Genomic DNA, 22,638 nt, shown 5'->3' on the forward strand with positions numbered 1-22,638 from the left:
CCTCTTATGTTGTTGTTGTTGTTGTTATACATATGTGTTGTTTACCTCTTATGTTGTTGTTATACATATGTGTTGTTTACCTCTTATGTTGTTGTTGTTGTTATACATATGTGTTGTTTACCTCTTATGTTGTTGTTGTTGTTGTTATACATATGTGTTGTTTACCTCTTATGTTGTTGTTGTTGTTATACATATGTGTTGTTTACCTCTTATGTTGTTGTTGTTGTTGTTATACATATGTGTTGTTTACCTCTTATGTTGTTGTTGTTGTTATACATATGTGTTGTTTACCTCTTATGTTGTTATACATATGTGTTGTTTACCTCTTATGTTGTTATACATATGTGTTGTTTACCTCTTATGTTGTTGTTATACATATGTGTTGTCTGTAATTGTTGTGTTGTTGTTGTAATACATATTTGTTGTAATACATATTTGTTGTCTGTAATTGTTGTTGTTGTAATACTTATGTGTTGTCTGTAGTTGTTGTTGTTGTTGTAATACTTATGTGTTGTCTGTAGTTGTTGTTGTTGTTGTAATACTTATGTGTTGTCTGTAATTGTTGTTGTTGTTGTTGTTGTAATACATATGTGTTGTCTGTAATTGTTGCTGTTGTAATACATATGTGTTGTCTGTAATTGTTGTTGTTGTTGTAATACATATGTGTTGTCTGTAATTGTTGTTGTTGTTGTAATACATATGTGTTGTTTACCTCTTATGTTGTTGTTGTAATACATATGTGTTGTCTGTAATTGTTATGTTGTTGTTGTAATACAAATGTGTTGTCTGTAATTGTTGTTGTTGTTGTAATACATATGTGTTGTTTACCTCTTATGTTGTTGTTGTAATACATATGTGTTGTCTGTAATTGTTGTTGTTGTTGTAATACATATGTGTTGTCTGTAATTGTTGTTGTTGTTGTAATACATATGTGTTGTTTACCTCTTATGTTGTTGTTGTAATACATATGTGTTGTCTGTAATTGTTGTTGTTGTTGTAATACATATGTGTTGTCTGTAATTGTTGTTGTTGTTGTAATACATATGTGTTGTCTGTAATTGTTGTTGTTGTAATACAATATGTGTTGTCTGTAATTGTTGTTGTTGTAATACAATATGTGTTGTCTGTAATTGTTATGTTGTTGTTGTAATACATACAATATGTGTTGTCTGTAGTTGTTGTTGTTGTAATACATGTGTGTTGTCTGTAATTGTTGTTGTTGTAATACAATATGTGTTGTCTGTAATTGTTGTTGTTGTAATACATGTGTGTTGTCTGTAATTGTTGTTGTAATACATATGTGTTGTCTGTCGTTGTTGTTGTTGTTGTAATACATATGTGTTGTCTGTAATTGTTGTTGTTGTTGTAATACATATGTGTTGTTTACCTCTTATGTTGTTGTTGTAATACATATGTGTTGTCTGTAATTGTTGTTGTTGTTGTAATACATATGTGTTGTCTGTAATTGTTGTTGTTGTAATACATATGTGTTGTCTGTAATTGTTGTTGTTGTAATACAATATGTGTTGTCTGTAATTGTTATGTTGTTGTAATACATACAATATGTGTTGTCTGTAGTTGTTGTTGTTGTAATACATGTGTGTTGTCTGTAATTGTTGTTGTTGTAATACAATATGTGTTGTCTGTAATTGTTGTTGTTGTAATACATGTGTGTTGTCTGTAATTGTTGTTGTAATACATATGTGTTGTCTGTCGTTGTTGTTGTTGTAATACATATGTGTTGTTTACCTCTTATGTTGTTGTTGTAATACATATGTGTTGTCTGTAATTGTTATGTTGTTGTTGTAATACATATGTGTTGTCTGTAATTGTTGTTGTAATACATATGTGTTGTTTACCTCTTATGTTGTTGTTGTAATACATATGTGTTGTCTGTAATTGTTGTTGTTGTTGTAATACATATGTGTTGTCTGTAATTGTTGTTGTTGTTGTAATACATATGTGTTGTCTGTAATTGTTGTTGTTGTAATACAATATGTGTTGTCTGTAATTGTTATGTTGTTGTTGTAATACATACAATATGTGTTGTCTGTAATTGTTGTTGTTGTTGTAATACATATGTGTTGTCTGTAATTGTTGTTGTTGTAATACAATGTGTTGTCTGTAATTGTTGTTGTTGTAATACATGTGTGTTGTCTGTAATTGTTGTTGTAATACATATGTGTTGTCTGTCGTTGTTGTTGTTGTTGTAATACATATGTGTTGTCTGTAATTGTTGTTGTTGTAATACAATGTGTTGTCTGTAATTGTTGTTGTTGTAATACATGTGTGTTGTCTGTAATTGTTGTTGTAATACATATGTGTTGTCTTTAATTGTTGTTGTTGTTGTAATACATATGTGTTGTCTGTAATTGTTGTTGTTGTTGTAATATATATGTGTTGTCTGTAGTTGTTGTTGTAATACATATGTGTTGTCTGTAATTGTTGTTGTTGTTGTAATATATATGTGTTGTCTGTAGTTGTTGTTGTAATACATATGTGTTGTCTGTAATTGTTGTTGTTGTTGTAATATATATGTTTTGTCTGTAGTTGTTGTTGTAATACATATGTTTTGTCTGTAGTTGTTGTTGTAATACATATGTGTTGTCTGTCGTTGTTGTTGTTGTTGTAATACAATATGTGTTGTCTGTAATTGTTGTTGTAATACAATATGTGTTGTCTGTTGTTGTTGTTGTAATACATATGTGTTGTCTGTAATTGTTGTTGTTGTTGTAATATATATGTGTTGTCTGTAGTTGTTGTTGTAATACATATGTTTTGTCTGTAATTGTTGTTGTAGTTGTAATACATATGTTTTGTCTGTAGTTGTTGTTGTTGTTGTAATACATATGTTTTGTCTGTAGTTGTTGTTGTAATACATATGTTTTGTCTGTAATTGTTATGTTGTTGTTGTTGTTGTTGTAATACATGTGTGTTGTCTGTAATTGTTGTTGTTGTAATATATATGTGTTGTCTGTAGTTGTTGTTGTAATATATATGTTTTGTCTGTAGTTGTTGTTGTTGTTGTAATACAATATGTGTTGTCTGTAGTTGTTGTTGTAATATATATGTGTTGTCTGTAATTGTTGTTGTTGTAATACATGTGTTGTCTGTAGTTGTTGTTGTAATATATATGTGTTGTCTGTAGTTGTTGTTGTAATATATATGTGTTGTCTGTAATTGTTGTTGTTGTAATACATGTGTGTTGTCTGTAGTTGTTGTTGTAATACATATGTGTTGTCTGTAGTTGTTGTTGTTGTAATATATATGTGTTGTCTGTAATTGTTGTTGTAATACATATGTGTTGTCTGTAGTTGTTGTTGTAATATATATGTTTTGTCTGTAGTTGTTGTTGTTGTAATATATATGTGTTGTCTGTAGTTGTTGTTGTAATATATGTGTTGTCTGTAGTTGTTGTTGTTGTTGTAATATATATGTGTTGTCTGTAGTTGTTGTTGTTGTTGTAATACAATATGTGTTGTCTGTAGTTGTTGTTGTTGTAATATATGTGTTGTCTGTAGTTGTTGTTGTAATATATATGTGTTGTCTGTAGTTGTTGTTGTAATATATATGTGTTGTCTGTAGTTGTTGTTGTTGTAATATATATGTTTTGTCTGTAGTTGTTGTTGTAATATATATGTGTTGTCTGTAGTTGTTGTTGTAATATATATGTTTTGTCTGTAGTTGTTGTTGTAATATATATGTGTTGTCTGTAGTTGTTGTTGTTGTAATATATATGTGTTGTCTGTAATTGTTGTTGTAATACATATGTGTTGTCTGTAGTTGTTGTTGTAATATATATGTTTTGTCTGTAGTTGTTGTTGTTGTAATATATATGTTTTGTCTGTAGTTGTTGTTGTAATATATATGTGTTGTCTGTAGTTGTTGTTGTAATATATATGTTTTGTCTGTAGTTGTTGTTGTTGTAATATATATGTGTTGTCTGTAATTGTTGTTGTTGTTGTAATATATATGTGTTGTCTGTAGTTGTTGTTGTAATATATATGTGTTGTCTGTAGTTGTTGTTGTTGTAATATATATGTTTTGTCTGTAGTTGTTGTTGTTGTAATATATATGTGTTGTCTGTAATTGTTGTTGTTGTTGTAATATATATGTTTTGTCTGTAGTTGTTGTTGTTGTAATATATATGTTTTGTCTGTAGTTGTTGTTGTAATATATATGTGTTGTCTGTAGTTGTTGTTGTAATATATATGTTTTGTCTGTAGTTGTTGTTGTTGTAATATATATGTGTTGTCTGTAGTTGTTGTTGTAATATATATGTGTTGTCTGTAGTTGTTGTTGTAATACAATATGTGTTGTCTGTAGTTGTTGTTGTTGTTGTAATACAATATGTGTTGTCTGTAGTTGTTGTTGTTGTAATATATATGTGTTGTCTGTAGTTGTTGTTGTTGTAATACAATATGTGTTGTCTGTAGTTGTTGTTGTTGTAATATATATGTTTTGTCTGTAATTGTTGTTGTTGTAATACATATGTGTTGTCTGTAATTGTTGTAGTTGTTGTAATACAATATGTGTTGTCTGTAGTTGTTGTTGTAATACATATGTGTTGTCTGTCGTTGTTGTTGTTGTTGTAATACAATATGTGTTGTCTGTAATTGTTGTTGTAATACATATGTGTTGTCTGTCGTCGTTGTTGTTGTTGTAATACAATATGTGTTGTCTGTAATTGTTGTTGTAATACAATATGTGTTGTCTGTTGTTGTTGTTGTAATACATATGTGTTGTCTGTCGTTGTTGTTGTTGTTGTAATACAATATGTGTTGTCTGTAATTGTTGTTGTTGTAATACAAGTGTTGTCTGTAATTGTTGTTGTTGTTGTAATACATATGTGTTGTCTGTAGTTGTTGTTGTAATACATATGTGTTGTAATACATATGTGTTGTCTGTAATTGTTGTTGTTGCTGCTGCAGGTGTTTGGGACAGTGTGTCAGAGTGAGCCGCTGTTCTTCCTGGATAAGTATGATGACGGTCCAGTGAAGATGACCCACTGGCAATCAGAGGGACGGGAGGGCTCCATTATAGTAGAACTGATGAAACAGGCCTCGACACCGGTCTGTCTGCTAACCACCTGGATGCTAACACTGTGGACCAGCCTCTGTAGTAGCAGGTAAGGGGTGTGTGTCAGTACCTGTCTGTCTGCTAACCACCTAGATACTAACACTGTGGACCAGCCTCTGTAGTAGCAGGTAAGGGGTGTGTGTCAGTACCTGTCTGTCTGCTAACCACCTGGATACTAACACTGTGGACCAGCCTCTGTAGTAGCAGGTAAGGGGTGTGTCAGTACCTGTCTGTCTGCTAACCACCTGGATACTAACACTGTGGACCAGCCTCTGTAGTAGCAGGTAAGGTGTGTGTCAGTACCTGTCTGTCTGCTAACCACCTGGATACTAACACTGTGGACCAGCCTCTGTAGTAGCAGGTAAGGGGTGTGTCAGTACCTGTCTGTCTGCTAACCACCTAGATACTAACACTGTGGACCAGCCTCTGTAGTAGCAGGTAAGGGGTGTGTGTCAGTACCTGTCTGTCTGCTAACCACCTGGATACTAACACTGTGGACCAGCCTCTGTAGTAGCAGGTAAGGGGTGTGTGTCAGTACCTGTCTGTCTGCTAACCACCTGGATACTAACACTGTGGACCAGCCTCTGTAGTAGCAGGTAAGGGGTGTGTGTCAGTACCTGTCTGTCTGCTAACCACCTAGATACTAACACTGTGGACCAGCCTCTGTAGTAGCAGGTAAGGGGTGTGTGTCAGTACCTGTCTGTCTGCTAACCACCTGGATACTAACACTGTGGACCAGCCTCTGTAGTAGCAGGTAAGGGGTGTGTGTCAGTACCTGTCTGTCTGCTAACCACCTGGATACTAACACTGTGGACCAGCCTCTGTAGTAGCAGGTAAGGTGTGTGTCAGTACCTGTCTGTCTGCTAACCACCTCGATACTAGCACTGTGGACCAGCCTCTGTAGTAGCAGGTAAGGGGTGTGTGTCAGTACCTGTCTGTCTGCTAACCACCTGGATACTAACACTGTGGACCAGCCTCTGTAGTAGCAGGTAAGGGGTGTGTGTCAGTACCTGTCTGTCTGCTAACCACCTGGATACTAACACTGTTGACCAGCCTCTGTAGTAGCAGGTAAGGGGTGTGTGTCAGTACCTGTCTGTCTGCTAACCACCTGGATACTAACACTGTGGACCAGCCTCTGTAGTAGCAGGTAAGGGGTGTGTGTCAGTACCTGTCTGTCTGCTAACCACCTGGATACTAACACTGTGGACCAGCCTCTGTAGTAGCAGGTAAGGTGTGTGTCAGTACCTGTCTGTCTGCTAACCACCTGGATACTAACACTGTGGACCAGCCTCTGTAGTAGCAGGTAAGGGGTGTGTCAGTACCTGTCTGTCTGCTAACCACCTCGATACTAACACTGTGGACCAGCCTCTGTAGTAGCAGGTAAGGGGTGTGTCAGTACCTGTCTGTCTGCTAACCACCTCGATACTAACACTGTGGACCAGCCTCTGTAGTAGCAGGTAAGGGGTGTGTGTCAGTACCTGTCTGTCTGCTAACCACCTGGATACTAACACTGTGGACCAGCCTCTGTAGTAGCAGGTAAGGGGTGTGTCAGTACCTGTCTGTCTGCTAACCACCTAGATACTAACACTGTGGACCAGCCTCTGTAGTAGCAGGTAAGGGGTGTGTGTCAGTACCTGTCTGTCTGCTAACCACCTGGATACTAACACTGTGGACCAGCCTCTGTAGTAGCAGGTAAGGGGTGTGTGTCAGTACCTGTCTGTCTGCTAACCACCTGGATACTAACACTGTGGACCAGCCTCTGTAGTAGCAGGTAAGGGGTGTGTGTCAGTACCTGTCTGTCTGCTAACCACCTCGATACTAACACTGTGGACCAGCCTCTGTAGTAGCAGGTAAGGGGTGTGTCAGTACCTGTCTGTCTGCTAACCACCTGGATACTAACACTGTGGACCAGCCTCTGTAGTAGCAGGTAAGGGGTGTGTCAGTACCTGTCTGTCTGCTAACCACCTCGATACTAACACTGTGGACCAGCCTCTGTAGTAGCAGGTAAGGGGTGTGTCAGTACCTGTCTGTCTGCTAACCACCTGGATACTAACACTGTGGACCAGCCTCTGTAGTAGCAGGTAAGGGGTGTGTCAGTACCTGTCTGTCTGCTAACCACCTAGATACTAACACTGTGGACCAGCCTCTGTAGTAGCAGGTAAGGTGTGTGTCAGTACCTGTCTGTCTGCTAACCACCTCGATACTAACACTGTGGACCAGCCTCTGTAGTAGCAGGTAAGGGGTGTGTGTCAGTACCTGTCTGTCTGCTAACCACCTGGATACTAACACTGTGGACCAGCCTCTGTAGTAGCAGGTAAGGGGTGTGTGTCAGTACCTGTCTGTCTGCTAACCACCTGGATACTAACACTGTTGACCAGCCTCTGTAGTAGCAGGTAAGGGGTGTGTGTCAGTACCTGTCTGTCTGCTAACCACCTGGATACTAACACTGTGGACCAGCCTCTGTAGTAGCAGGTAAGGGGTGTGTGTCAGTACCTGTCTGTCTGCTAACCACCTGGATACTAACACTGTGGACCAGCCTCTGTAGTAGCAGGTAAGGGGTGTGTGTCAGTACCTGTCTGTCTGCTAACCACCTGGATACTAACACTGTGGACCAGCCTCTGTAGTAGCAGGTAAGGTGTGTGTCAGTACCTGTCTGTCTGCTAACCACCTCGATACTAACACTGTGGACCAGCCTCTGTAGTAGCAGGTAAGGGGTGTGTGTCAGTACCTGTCTGTCTGCTAACCACCTGGATACTAACACTGTGGACCAGCCTCTGTAGTAGCAGGTAAGGGGTGTGTGTCAGTACCTGTCTGTCTGCTAACCACCTGGATACTAACACTGTGGACCAGCCTCTGTAGTAGCAGGTAAGGTGTGTGTCAGTACCTGTCTGTCTGCTAACCACCTCGATACTAACACTGTGGACCAGCCTCTGTAGTAGCAGGTAAGGGGTGTGTGTCAGTACCTGTCTGTCTGCTAACCACCTGGATACTAACACTGTGGACCAGCCTCTGTAGTAGCAGGTAAGGGGTGTGTGTCAGTACCTGTCTGTCTGCTAACCACCTGGATACTAACACTGTTGACCAGCCTCTGTAGTAGCAGGTAAGGGGTGTGTGTCAGTACCTGTCTGTCTGCTAACCACCTGGATACTAACACTGTGGACCAGCCTCTGTAGTAGCAGGTAAGGGGTGTGTGTCAGTACCTGTCTGTCTGCTAACCACCTGGATACTAACACTGTGGACCAGCCTCTGTAGTAGCAGGTAAGGTGTGTGTCAGTACCTGTCTGTCTGCTAACCACCTGGATACTAACACTGTGGACCAGCCTCTGTAGTAGCAGGTAAGGGGTGTGTCAGTACCTGTCTGTCTGCTAACCACCTCGATACTAACACTGTGGACCAGCCTCTGTAGTAGCAGGTAAGGGGTGTGTCAGTACCTGTCTGTCTGCTAACCACCTCGATACTAACACTGTGGACCAGCCTCTGTAGTAGCAGGTAAGGGGTGTGTGTCAGTACCTGTCTGTCTGCTAACCACCTGGATACTAACACTGTTGACCAGCCTCTGTAGTAGCAGGTAAGGGGTGTGTGTCAGTACCTGTCTGTCTGCTAACCACCTGGATACTAACACTGTGGACCAGCCTCTGTAGTAGCAGGTAAGGGGTGTGTGTCAGTACCTGTCTGTCTGCTAACCACCTGGATACTAACACTGTGGACCAGCCTCTGTAGTAGCAGGTAAGGTGTGTGTCAGTACCTGTCTGTCTGCTAACCACCTCGATACTAACACTGTGGACCAGCCTCTGTAGTAGCAGGTAAGGGGTGTGTCAGTACCTGTCTGTCTGCTAACCACCTCGATACTAACACTGTGGACCAGCCTCTGTAGTAGCAGGTAAGGGGTGTGTCAGTACCTGTCTGTCTGCTAACCACCTCGATACTAACACTGTGGACCAGCCTCTGTAGTAGCAGGTAAGGGGTGTGTGTCAGTACCTGTCTGTCTGCTAACCACCTGGATACTAACACTGTGGACCAGCCTCTGTAGTAGCAGGTAAGGGGTGTGTGTCAGTACCTGTCTGTCTGCTAACCACCTGGATACTAACACTGTTGACCAGCCTCTGTAGTAGCAGGTAAGGGGTGTGTGTCAGTACCTGTCTGTCTGCTAACCACCTGGATACTAACACTGTGGACCAGCCTCTGTAGTAGCAGGTAAGGGGTGTGTGTCAGTACCTGTCTGTCTGCTAACCACCTGGATACTAACACTGTGGACCAGCCTCTGTAGTAGCAGGTAAGGTGTGTGTCAGTACCTGTCTGTCTGCTAACCACCTCGATACTAACACTGTGGACCAGCCTCTGTAGTAGCAGGTAAGGTGTGTGTCAGTACCTGTCTGTCTGCTAACCACCTAGATACTAACACTGTGGACCAGCCTCTGTAGTAGCAGGTAAGGGGTGTGTCAGTACCTGTCTGTCTGCTAACCACCTAGATACTAACACTGTGGACCAGCCTCTGTAGTAGCAGGTAAGGGGTGTGTCAGTACCTGTCTGTCTGCTAACCACCTGGATACTAACACTGGATCCTGTACGTTCGTCAGTTGGAACTCTTTATGTGCCAAGAGACACTGACCCAGTTCGTCTGCCTCCCTCCCTCCCCAGGATATTGAATGTGTCTGTCTGTCTGTCTCCCCAGGATATTGAATGTCTGTCTGTCTGTCTCCCCAGGATATTGAATGTGTCTGTCTGTCTCCCCAGGATATTGAATGTGTCTGGCTGTCTCCCCAGGATATTGAATGTGTCTGTCTGTCTGTCTCCCCAGGATATTGAATGTGTCTGTCTGTCTGTCTCCCCAGGATATTGAATGTGTCTGTCTGTCTGTCTCCCCAGGATATTGAATGTGTCTGTCTGTCTCCCCAGGATATTGAATGTCTGTCTGTCTGTCTGGCTGTCTCCCCAGGATATTGAATGTGTCTGTCTGTCTGTCTCCCCAGGATATTGAATGTGTCTGTCTGTCTCCCCAGGATATTGAATGTGTCTGTCTGTCTGTCTCCCCAGGATATTGAATGTCTGTCTGTCTGTCTGGCTGTCTCCCCAGGATATTGAATGTGTCTGTCTGTCTGTCTCCCAGGATATTGAATGTGTCTGTCTGTCTGTCTCCCCAGTATATTGAATGTGTCTGTCTGTCTGTCTCCCCAGGATATTGAATGTGTCTGTCTGTCTGGCTGTCTCCCCAGGATATTGAATGTGTCTGTCTGGCTGTCTCCCCAGGATATTGAATGTCTGTCTGTCTGTCTGGCTGTCTCCCCAGGATATTGAATGTGTCTGTCTGTCTGTCTCCCCAGGATATTGAATGTGTCTGTCTGTCTGTCTCCCCAGGATATTGAATGTGTCTGTCTGTCTGTCTCCCCAGGATATTGAATGTGTCTGTCTGTCTGTCTCCCCAGGATATTGAATGTGTCTGTCTGTCTGTCTCCCCAGGATATTGAATGTGTCTGTCTGTCTGTCTCCCCAGGATATTGAATGTGTCTGTCTGTCTGTCTCCCCAGGATATTGAATGTGTCTGTCTGTCTCCCCAGGATATTGAATGTGTCTGTCTGTCTCCCCAGGATATTGAATGTGTCTGTCTGTCTGTCTCCCCAGGATATTGAATGTGTCTGTCTCCCCAGGATATTGAATGTGTCTGTCTGTCTCCCCAGGATATTGAATGTGTCTGTCTGTCTGTCTCCCCAGGATATTGAATGTGTCTGTCTGTCTCCCCAGGATATTGAATGTGTCTGTCTGTCTCCCCAGGATATTGAATGTTTCTGTCTGTCTCCCCAGGATATTGAATGTGTCTGTCTGTCTCCCCAGGATATTGAATGTGTCTGTCTGTCTGTCTCCCCAGGATATTGAATATGCGCCCAATGAGGTTCATCTCCAGTAAGTTGTCTACGTGTGTTCAGCTGAGCTACAGAACAGAACACCTTCAGACAGTCTGCTCTCCTACCAGAGCCACCGCACACAACCACTTCATGAGGTAGAGACCACACACACACACACACACACACCCACACACACACACACACACACACACACACACACACAGCCATGTGGCAGACTGGCTTCAAGATGGTATCTAACTCACCCCATTGCGTCTCAAATTCGCACACTATTCCCTGTATAGTGCAGTGCATTTGACCAGAGCCCTATTGACCTCGGGTCAAAAGTAGTGACTCTCTCTCTTTCTCTCCACACAGGAAAGCCAATATCTTTGTGTCGTTCTTTGTGGATGTGTCTCTGGGCCTGCTGCTGGTGTCGTGGATGTATAGAGAGAACCGTATAGGCAAACTGGCCAACACACTGGTACCTGCTGCTGATGTAAGATATCATGGACAACATTTCCCCAGTGCAAAAGCAATGTACAACAATTATCTTTAAACCTCATTTATAATCTGTCAGAGAGATTTTCTTTAAAAAAAAATGTCTTCAACAATGTTCAGTATCGAGAAGTGACTATTTATGTATCGTTCAGTTGACTAAATTCTAGTTACATAATCACCTCCGTAAAACTCACACTATTGAAGATAAGCTTCAAATGAAATCTCGTTGCCACATTATAAAGAGGTTCAGGGTCGTTTTTACCCTACAAAATATCCCCCTCAATATCCAACCCAATATCCCCCTAGAATATCCCCCCCAATATCCCCCTAGCATATCCCCCTAGAATATCCCCCTTAATATCCAACCCAATATCCCCCTAGAATATCCCCCTCAATATCCAACCCAATATCCCCCTAGAATAGCCCCCTAGAATATCCCCCTCAATATCCCCCTAGAATATCCCCCTAGAATATCCCCCTCAATATCCAACCCAATATCCCCCTAGAATATCCCCCTCAATATCCCCCTCAATAACCCCCTCAATATCCAACTCAATATCCCCCTAGAATAACCCCCTCAATAACCCCCTCAATATCCAACCCAATATCCCCCTAGAATAACCCCCTCAATATCCAACCCAATATCCCCCTAGAATATCCCCCTAGAATAACCCCCCTCAATATCCAACCCAATATCCCCCTAGAATATCCCCCTAGAATAACCCCCTCAATATCCAACCCAATATCCCCCTCAATATCACCCTCAATATCTCCCTCGATATCCCCCTAAACAATCTTTATCTCTGAGTATGTGTGCTGATCTAGGATCAGTTTAGCCTTTTAGATCACAAGGAATAAGATAACATGGACCGAGGGGAGCTGATACGTACGGCCCCACGTCCCTCCTGTCCATTAGAATCATGTTCATTATGATCTAGGATCAGGTCCTCCTGTTCATTATGATCTAGGATCAGGTCCTCCTGTCCATTATGATCTAGGATCAGGTCCTCCTGTCCATTATGATCTAGGATCAGGTCCTCCTGTCCATTATGATCTAGGATCAGGTCCTCCTGTCCATTATGATCTAGGATCAGGCCCTCCTGTTCATTATGATCTAGGATCAGGTCCTCCTGTCCATTATAATCATGTTCATTATGATCTAGGATCAGGTCCTCCTGTTCATTATGATCTAGGATCAGGTCCTCCTGTCCATTATAATCATGTTCATTATGATCTAGGATCAGGTCCTCCTGTCCATTATAATCATGTTCATTATGATCTAGGATCAGGTCCTCCTGTTCATTATGATCTAGGATCAGGTCCTCCTGTCCATTATAATCATGTTCATTATGATCTAGGATCAGGTCCTCCTCTCCATTATAATCATATTCATTATGATCTAGGATCAGGTCCCTCCTGTCCATTATTATCTAGGATCAGGTCCCTCCTGTCCATTATGATCTAGGATCAGGTCCTCCTGTCCATTATAATCATATTCATTATGATCTAGGATCAGGTCCCTCCTGTCCATTATAATCATGTTCATTATGATCTAGGATCAGGTCCTCCTGTCCATTATAATCATGTTCATTATGATCTAGGATCAGGTCCTCCTCTCCATTATAATCATATTCATTATGATCTAGGATCAGGCCCTCCTGTCCATTATAATCATATTCATTATGATCTAGGATCAGGCCCTCCTGTCCATTATGATCTAGGATCAGGCCCTCCTGTCCATTATAATCATATTCATTATGATCTAGGATCAGGCCCTCCTGTCCATTATGATCTAGGATCAGGTCCTCCTGTCCATTATGATCTAGGATCAGGTCCTCCTGTCCATTATGATCTAGGATCAGGTCCTCCTGTCCATTATAATCATATTCATTATGATCTAGGATCAGGTCCCTCCTGTCCATTATAATCATGTTCATTATGATCTAGGATCAGGTCCTCCTGTCCATTATGATCATAATCATTATGATCTAGGATCAGGCCCTCCTGTCCATTATGATCTAGGATCAGGTCCTCCTGTCCATTATGATCATATTCATTATGATCTAGGATCAGGTCCCTCCTGTCCATTATAATCATGTTCATTATGATCTAGGATCAGGTCCTCCTGTCCATTATGATCTAGGATCAGGTCCTCCTGTCCATTATGATCTAGGATCAGGTCCTCCTGTCCATTATGATCATATTCATTATGATCTAGGATCCGGTCCCTCCTGTCCATTATAATCATATTCATTATGATCTAGGATCAGGTCCTCATGTTCATTATGATCTAGGATCAGGCCTTCCTGTCCATTATAATCATGTTCATTATGATCTAGGATCAGGTCCTCCTGTTCATTATGATCTAGGATCAGGTCCCTCCTGTCCATTATAATCATATTCATTATGATCTAGGATCAGGTCCCTCCTGTCCATTATGATCTAGGATCAGGTCCCTCCTGTCCATTATGATCTAGGATCAGGTCCTCCTGTCCATTATAATCATGTTCATTATGATCTAGGATCAGGTCCTCCTGTCCATTATAATCATGTTCATTATGATCTAGGATCAGGTCCCTCCTGTCCATTATAATCATGTTCATTATGATCTAGGATCAGGTCCTCCTCTCCATTATAATCATATTCATTATGATCTAGGATCAGGTCCCTCCTGTCCATTATGATCTAGGATCACGTCCCTCCTGTCCATTATAATCTGATTCATTATGATCTAGGATCAGGTCCCTCCTGTCCATTATAATCATATTCATTATGATCTAGGATCAGGTCCTCCTGTCCATTATGATCTAGGATCAGGTCCTCCTGTCCATTATAATCTGATTCATTACGATCTAGGATCAGGTCCCTCCTGTCCATTATAATCATGTTCATTATGATCTAGGATCAGGTCCTCCTCTCCATTATAATCATATTCATTATGATCTAGGATCAGGTCCCTCCTGTCCATTATGATCTAGGATCAGGTCCTCCTGTCCATTATGATCTAGGATCAGGTCCCTCCTGTCCATTATAATCATATTCATTATGATCTAGGATCAGGTCCCTCCTGTCCATTATGATCTAGGATCAGGTCCCTCCTGTCCATTATAATCATGTTCATTATGATCTAGGATCAGGTCCCTCCTGTCCATTATGATCTAGAATCAGGCCCTCCTGTCCATTATGATCTAGGATCAGGTCCCTCCTGTCCATTATAATCATGTTCATTATGATCTAGGATCAGGTCCTCCTGTCCATTATGATCTAGGATCAGGTCCTCCTGTCCATTATGATCTAGGATCAGGTCCTCCTCTCCATTATAATCATATTCATTATGATCTAGGATCAGGTCCCTCCTCTCCATTATGATCTAGGATCAGGTCCCTCCTGTCCATTATAATCATGTTCATTATGATCTAGGATCAGGTCCTCCTGTCCATTATGATCTAGGATCAGGTCCCTCCTGTCCATTATAATCATGTTCATTATGATCTAGGATCAGGTCCTCCTCTCCATTATAATCATATTCATTATGATCTAGGATCAGGTCCCTCCTGTCCATTATGATCTAGGATCAGGTCCTCCTGTCCATGTAATCTGATTCATTATGATCTAGGATCAGGCCCTCCTGTCCATTATGATCTAGGATCAGGTCCTCCTGTCCATGTAATCTGATTCATTATGATCTAGGATCAGGTCCTCCTGTTCATTATGATCTAGGATCAGGTCCCTCCTGTCCATTATAATCATATTCATTATGATCTAGGATCAGGTCCCTCCTGTCCATTATGATCTAGGATCAGGTCCTCCTGTTCATTATGATCTAGGATCAGGTCCCTCCTGTCCATTATAATCATATTCATTATGATCTAGGATCAGGCCCTCCTGTCCATTATAATCATGTTCATTATGATCTAGGATCAGGTCCCTCCTGTCCATTATAATCTAGGATCAGGTCCCTCCTGTCCATTATGATCTAGGATCAGGTCCCTCCTGTCCATTATAATCTAGGATCAGGTCCCTCCTGTCCATTATGATCTAGGATCAGGTCCTCCTGTCCATGTAATCTGATTCATTATGATCTAGGATCAGGTCCTCCTGTTCATTATGATCTAGGATCAGGTCCCTCCTGTCCATTATAATCATATTCATTATGATCTAGGATCAGGTCCCTCCTGTCCATTATAATCATGTTCATTATGATCTAGGATCAGGTCCTCCTCTCCATTATAATCATATTCATTATGATCTAGGATCAGGTCCCTCCTGTCCATTATGATCTAGGATCAGGTCCTCCTGTCCATGTAATCTGATTCATTATAATCTAGGATCAGGTCCTCCTGTCCATTATAATCATGTTCATTATGATCTAGGATCAGGTCCTCCTGTCCATGTAATCTGATTCATTATGATCTAGGATCAGGTCCCTCCTGTCCATTATAATCATAATCATTGTGATCTAGGATCAGCTCCTCCTGTCTATGTAATCTGATTCATTATGATCTAGGATCAGGTCCTCCTGTCCATTATAATCATGTTCATTATGATCTTGGATCAGGTCCCTCCTGTCCATTATAATCATGTTCATTATGATCTAGGATCAGGCCCTCCTGTCCATTATGATCTAGGATCAGGTCCTCCTGTCCATTATGATCTAGGATCAGGTCCTCCTCTCCATTATAATCATATTCATTATGATCTAGGATCAGGTCCCTCCTGTCCATTATAATCATGTTCATTATGATCTAGGATCAGGTCCCTCCTGTCCATTATAATCATGTTCATTATGATCTAGGATCAGGCCCTCCTGTCCATTATAATCATATTCATTATGATCTAGGATCAGGTCCCTCCTGTTCATTATGATCTAGGATCAGGTCCCTCCTGTCCATTATGATCATATTCATTATGATCTAGGATCAGGTCCCTCCTGTTCATTATGATCTAGGATCAGGTCCCTCCTGTCCATTATAATCATGTTCATTATGATCTAGGATCAGGCCCTCCTGTCCATTATAATCATATTCATTATGATCTAGGATCAGGTCCCTCCTGTCCATTATAATCATGTTCATTATGATCTAGGATCAGGTCCCTCCTGTCCATTATAATCATGTTCATTGTGATCTAGGATCAGGTCCCTCCTGTCCATTATAATCATGTTCATTATGATCTAGGATCAGGTCCCTCCTGTCCATTATAATCATGTTCATTATGATCTAGGATCAGGTCCTCCTGTCCATTATGATCTAGGATCAGGTCCCTCCTGTCCATTATAATCATAATCATTGTGATCTAGGATCAGCTCCTCCTGTCCATGTAATCTGATTCATTATGATCTAGGATCAGGTCCTCCTGTTCATTATGATCTAGGATCAGGTCCCTCCTGTCCATTATAATCATGTTCATTATGATCTAGGATCAGGTCCCTCCTGTCCATTATAATCATGTTCATTATGATCTAGGATCAGGTCCCTCCTGTCCATTATAATCATGTTCATTATGATCTAGGATCAGGTCCCTCCTGTCCATTATGATCATATTCATTATGATCTAGGATCAGGTCCCTCCTGTTCATTATGATCTAGGATCAGGTCCCTCCTGTCCATTATAATCATGTTCATTATGATCTAGGATCAGGCCCTCCTGTCCATTATAATCATATTCATTATGATCTAGGATCAGGTCCCTCCTGTCCATTATAATCATGTTCATTATGATCTAGGATCAGGTCCCTCCTGTCCATTATAATCATGTTCATTATGATCTAGGATCAGGTCCCTCCTGTCCATTATAATCATGTTCATTATGATCTAGGATCAGGTCCCTCCTGTCCATTATAATCATGTTCATTGTGATCTAGGATCAGGTCCTCCTGTCCATTATGATCTAGGATCAGGTCCCTCCTGTCCATTATAATCATAATCATTGTGATCTAGGATCAGCTCCTCCTGTCCATGTAATCTGATTCATTATGATCTAGGATCAGGTCCTCCTGTTCATTATGATCTAGGATCAGGTCCCTCCTGTCCATTATAATCATGTTCATTATGATCTAGGATCAGGTCCTCCTGTCCATTATGATCTAGGATCAGGTCCCTCCTGTCCATTATAATCATAATCATTGTGATCTAGGATCAGCTCCTCCTGTCCATGTAATCTGATTCATTGTGATCTAGGATCAGCTCCTCCTGTCCATGTAATCTGATTCATTATGATCTAGGATCAGCTCCTCCTGTCCATGTAATCATGTTCATTATGATCTAGGATCAGGCCCTCCTGTCCATTATAATCATGTTCATTATGATCTAGGATCAGGTCCTCCTGTCCATTATGATCTAGGATCAGGCCCTCCTGTCCATTATAATCATGTTCATTATGATCTAGGATCAGGTCCTCCTGTCCATTATGATCTAGGATCAGGTCCTCCTGTCCATTATGATCTAGGATCAGGCCCTCCTGTCCATTATAATCATATTTATTATGATCTAGGATCAGGTCCCTCCTGTCCATTATAATCATGTTCATTATGATCTAGGATCAGGTCCTCCTGTCCATTATGATCTAGGATCAGGTCCTCCTGTCCATTATAATCATATTCATTATGATCTAGGATCAGGTCCCTCCTGTCCATTATGATCTAGGATCAGGTCCTCCTGTCCATTAGAATCATGTTCATTATGATCTAGGATCAGGTCCCTCCTGTCCATTATAATCATGTTCATTATGATCTAGGATCAGGCCCTCCTGTCCATTATAATCATATTCATTATGATCTAGGATCAGGTCCCTCCTGTTCATTATGATCTAGGATCAGGTCCCTCCTGTCCATTATGATCATATTCATTATGATCTAGGATCAGGTCCCTCCTGTTCATTATGATCTAGGATCAGGTCCCTCCTGTCCATTATAATCATGTTCATTATGATCTAGGATCAGGCCCTCCTGTCCATTATAATCATATTCATTATGATCTAGGATCAGGTCCCTCCTGTCCATTATAATCATGTTCATTATGATCTAGGATCAGGTCCCTCCTGTCCATTATAATCATGTTCATTGTGATCTAGGATCAGGTCCCTCCTGTCCATTATAATCATGTTCATTATGATCTAGGATCAGGTCCCTCCTGTCCATTATAATCATGTTCATTATGATCTAGGATCAGGTCCTCCTGTCCATTATGATCTAGGATCAGGTCCCTCCTGTCCATTATAATCATAATCATTGTGATCTAGGATCAGCTCCTCCTGTCCATGTAATCTGATTCATTATGATCTAGGATCAGGTCCTCCTGTTCATTATGATCTAGGATCAGGTCCCTCCTGTCCATTATAATCATGTTCATTATGATCTAGGATCAGGTCCCTCCTGTCCATTATAATCATGTTCATTATGATCTAGGATCAGGTCCCTCCTGTCCATTATAATCATGTTCATTATGATCTAGGATCAGGTCCCTCCTGTCCATTATGATCATATTCATTATGATCTAGGATCAGGTCCCTCCTGTTCATTATGATCTAGGATCAGGTCCCTCCTGTCCATTATAATCATGTTCATTATGATCTAGGATCAGGCCCTCCTGTCCATTATAATCATATTCATTATGATCTAGGATCAGGTCCCTCCTGTCCATTATAATCATGTTCATTATGATCTAGGATCAGGTCCCTCCTGTCCATTATAATCATGTTCATTATGATCTAGGATCAGGTCCCTCCTGTCCATTATAATCATGTTCATTATGATCTAGGATCAGGTCCCTCCTGTCCATTATAATCATGTTCATTGTGATCTAGGATCAGGTCCTCCTGTCCATTATGATCTAGGATCAGGTCCCTCCTGTCCATTATAATCATAATCATTGTGATCTAGGATCAGCTCCTCCTGTCCATGTAATCTGATTCATTATGATCTAGGATCAGGTCCTCCTGTTCATTATGATCTAGGATCAGGTCCCTCCTGTCCATTATAATCATGTTCATTATGATCTAGGATCAGGTCCTCCTGTCCATTATGATCTAGGATCAGGTCCCTCCTGTCCATTATAATCATAATCATTGTGATCTAGGATCAGCTCCTCCTGTCCATGTAATCTGATTCATTGTGATCTAGGATCAGCTCCTCCTGTCCATGTAATCTGATTCATTATGATCTAGGATCAGCTCCTCCTGTCCATGTAATCATGTTCATTATGATCTAGGATCAGGCCCTCCTGTCCATTATAATCATGTTCATTATGATCTAGGATCAGGTCCTCCTGTCCATTATGATCTAGGATCAGGCCCTCCTGTCCATTATAATCATGTTCATTATGACCTAGGATCAGGTCCTCCTGTCCATTATGATCTAGGATCAGGTCCTCCTGTCCATTATGATCTAGGATCAGGCCCTCCTGTCCATTATAATCATATTCATTATGATCTAGGATCAGGTCCCTCCTGTCCATTATAATCATGTTCATTATGATCTAGGATCAGGTCCTCCTGTCCATTATGATCTAGGATCAGGTCCTCCTGTCCATTATAATCATATTCATTATGATCTAGGATCAGGTTCCTCCTGTCCATTATGATCTAGGATCAGGTCCTCCTGTCCATTAGAATCATGTTCATTATGATCTAGGATCAGGTCCCTCCTGTCCATTATAATCATGTTCATTATGATCTAGGATCAGGTCCTCCTCTCCATTATAATCATATTCATTATGATCTAGGATCAGGTCCCTCCTGTCCATTATGATCTAGGATCAGGTCCTCCTGTCCATGTAATCTGATTCATTATGATCTAGGATCAGGCCCTCCTGTCCATTATGATCTAGGATCAGGTCCCTCCTGTCCATTATAATCATGTTCATTATGATCTAGGATCAGGTCCTCCTCTCCATTATAATCATATTCATTATGATCTAGGATCAGGTCCCTCCTGTCCATTATGATCTAGGATCAGGTCCTCCTGTCCATGTAATCTGATTCATTATAATCTAGGATCAGGTCCTCCTGTCCATTATAATCATGTTCATTATGATCTAGGATCAGGTCCTCCTGTCCATGTAATCTGATTCATTATGATCTAGGATCAGGCCCTCCTGTCCATTATGATCTAGGATCAGGTCCCTCCTGTCCATTATAATCATAATCATTGTGATCTAGGATCAGCTCCTCCTGTCTATGTAATCATATTCATTATGATCTAGGATCAGGTCCTCCTGTCCATTATAATCATGTTCATTATGATCTAGGATCAGGTCCCTCCTGTCCATTATGATCTAGGATCAGGTCCTCCTGTCCATTATAATCGTGTTCATTATGATCTAGGATCAGGTCCCTCCTGTCCATGTAATCTGATTCATTATGATCTAAAATGCTATACTGATCCTAGATCAGCTCTCTGAGACACTTTATAAATACAGCCCATAGTGTAGATATTATAAGGTGAGACAAAATGTTGTTCTGTGATTTGTAAGCATGTAGCTAAGCTATGTATTGTTGTATGTTTTGTTGTTAGCATGTAGCTAAGCTATGTATTGCTGTGTGTTTTGTTGTTAGCATGTAGCTAAGCTATGTATTGCTGTGTGTTTTGTTGTTAGCATGTAGCTAAGCTATGTATTGCTGTGTGTTTTGTTGTTAGCATGTAGCTAAGCTATGTATTGTGTTTTGTTGTTAGCATGTAGCTAAGCTATGTATTGTTGTATGTTTTGTTGTTAGCATGTAGCTAAGCTATGTATTGTGTTTTGTTGTTAGCATGTAGCTAAGCTATGTATTGTTGTATGTTTTGTTGTTAGCATGTAGCTAAGCTATGTATTGTTGTTAGTATGTAGCTAAGCTATGTATTGTGTTTTGTTGTTAGCATGTAGCTAAGCTATGTATTGTTGTGTGTTTTGTTGTTAGCATGTAGCTAAGCTATGTATTGTTGTGTGTTTTGTTGTTAGTATGTAGCTAAGCTATGTATTGTTGTGTGTTTTGTTGTTAGTATGTAGCTAAAGAGCTGGAGGAGCTGTTGCAGTGGCTGATGGGAGCTCCAGCTGGTCTGAAGATGAACCGGGCTCTAGACCAGGTGTTAGGACGATTCTTCCTCTACCATATACACCTGTGGATCAGTGAGTCTCACACACACACACACACACACACACACACACACACACCCATGCCCCTCCTCCACAGACACACACACCCATGGCCCTCCTCCACAGACACACACACCCATGGCCCTCATGCACAGACACAAACACCCATGGCCCTCCTGCACAGACACACACCCATGGCCCTCCTCCTCCTCTCTCTGTAGGCTACATTCACCTGATGTCTCCGTTCGTTGAGATGATTCTGTGGTACGTGGGTCTGTCTGCCTGCCTGGGCTTGACCTTTGCCCTCTCCCTGCTCTCTGACATCACCGCCCTGCTCACCTTCCACATCTACTGTTTCTACGTCTATGGAGCCAGGTGAGAAGAGACCGGTCACTAACCCTGCTATATCTACTGTTTCTACGTCTATGGAGCCAGGTGAGAAGAGACTGGCACAGTCACGGTGCCTCCCAAAAGTGCACCACGTTTGACCTTAGTGCACTATAAAGGGAATACCCTATGAGCTCTAGTCAGAAGATGTGCACTACGGAGAGGATAGGGTCCCATTTGGGATACAGACATTGAGTCTTCAGTGTAATTAGGCAGGTTAACACGCCATGAGAGTAAGAATGACCACATCTTTTCATCTTCTTCTTCTTCTTCCTAAAGCCTTACGTTGCGCCGGATGTCATGAATTTCAATCGGGACGTGGAAACGCAACGCCCCCTTGCGGTTGAAGGTTCGGTTGAAAGACTTTTTTCAAACTTTTGCGTCCTCTTCAATCCAGCCAGTTCGTTGAAGAACATGTTTATTATCAGCTGAAACTGATATTTATCCTGTTTTTTTATTTATTTATTTTTATTAACATGTCATATTCTTCCAAAATAAATACGATCCCTGACGAGATAGGCTCTCCTCAAGCTTGCGTTATAAACACTACATTTGACTTGTCTGTTCAGTAGCGCAGCAAAAACGCCGTGATGATGACGTACGACGTAATGCAACACGTCGCGATGTAAACACGACCCACTGCCGCTAAGGTGACTCGTCAGTGTAACCTAGTGATGGGGGTGGTTTGCGAACAAGCGGATATTTTAGGTGAACGAAACCGAATTGCATCGTCAGAGAGCTGTTCATTTACTCTCTAATGTGCA

The 22,638-nt window shown here is 41.3% G+C and overlaps 1 protein-coding gene across 5 annotated transcripts in view; it reads left to right on the plus strand.

Annotated features, from left to right (window-relative positions):
- Window positions 1-22,638, plus strand: part of LOC110494405 (phosphatidylinositol glycan anchor biosynthesis, class Q) — a 33,249-nt gene that overhangs the window by 5,018 nt on the left and 5,593 nt on the right. For 4 of the 5 annotated variants that reach the window (XM_036939377.1, XM_036939374.1, XM_036939376.1 and 1 more), the window contains exons 5-9: window positions 4,917-5,128; window positions 10,943-11,074; window positions 11,295-11,415; window positions 21,394-21,520; window positions 21,709-21,862. In XM_036939377.1, the coding sequence (XP_036795272.1) occupies window positions 4,917-5,128; window positions 10,943-11,074; window positions 11,295-11,415; window positions 21,394-21,520; window positions 21,709-21,862 (746 nt within the window). The remainder of the gene's footprint in view (window positions 1-4,916; window positions 5,129-10,942; window positions 11,075-11,294; window positions 11,416-21,393; window positions 21,521-21,708; window positions 21,863-22,638) is intronic. The other variant, XM_036939378.1, reaches the window with a different exon arrangement.

This window comes from Oncorhynchus mykiss, chromosome 12 (assembly GCF_013265735.2).
Source record: "Oncorhynchus mykiss isolate Arlee chromosome 12, USDA_OmykA_1.1, whole genome shotgun sequence".
In the NCBI taxonomy this organism is placed as follows: Eukaryota; Metazoa; Chordata; class Actinopteri; order Salmoniformes; family Salmonidae; genus Oncorhynchus; species Oncorhynchus mykiss.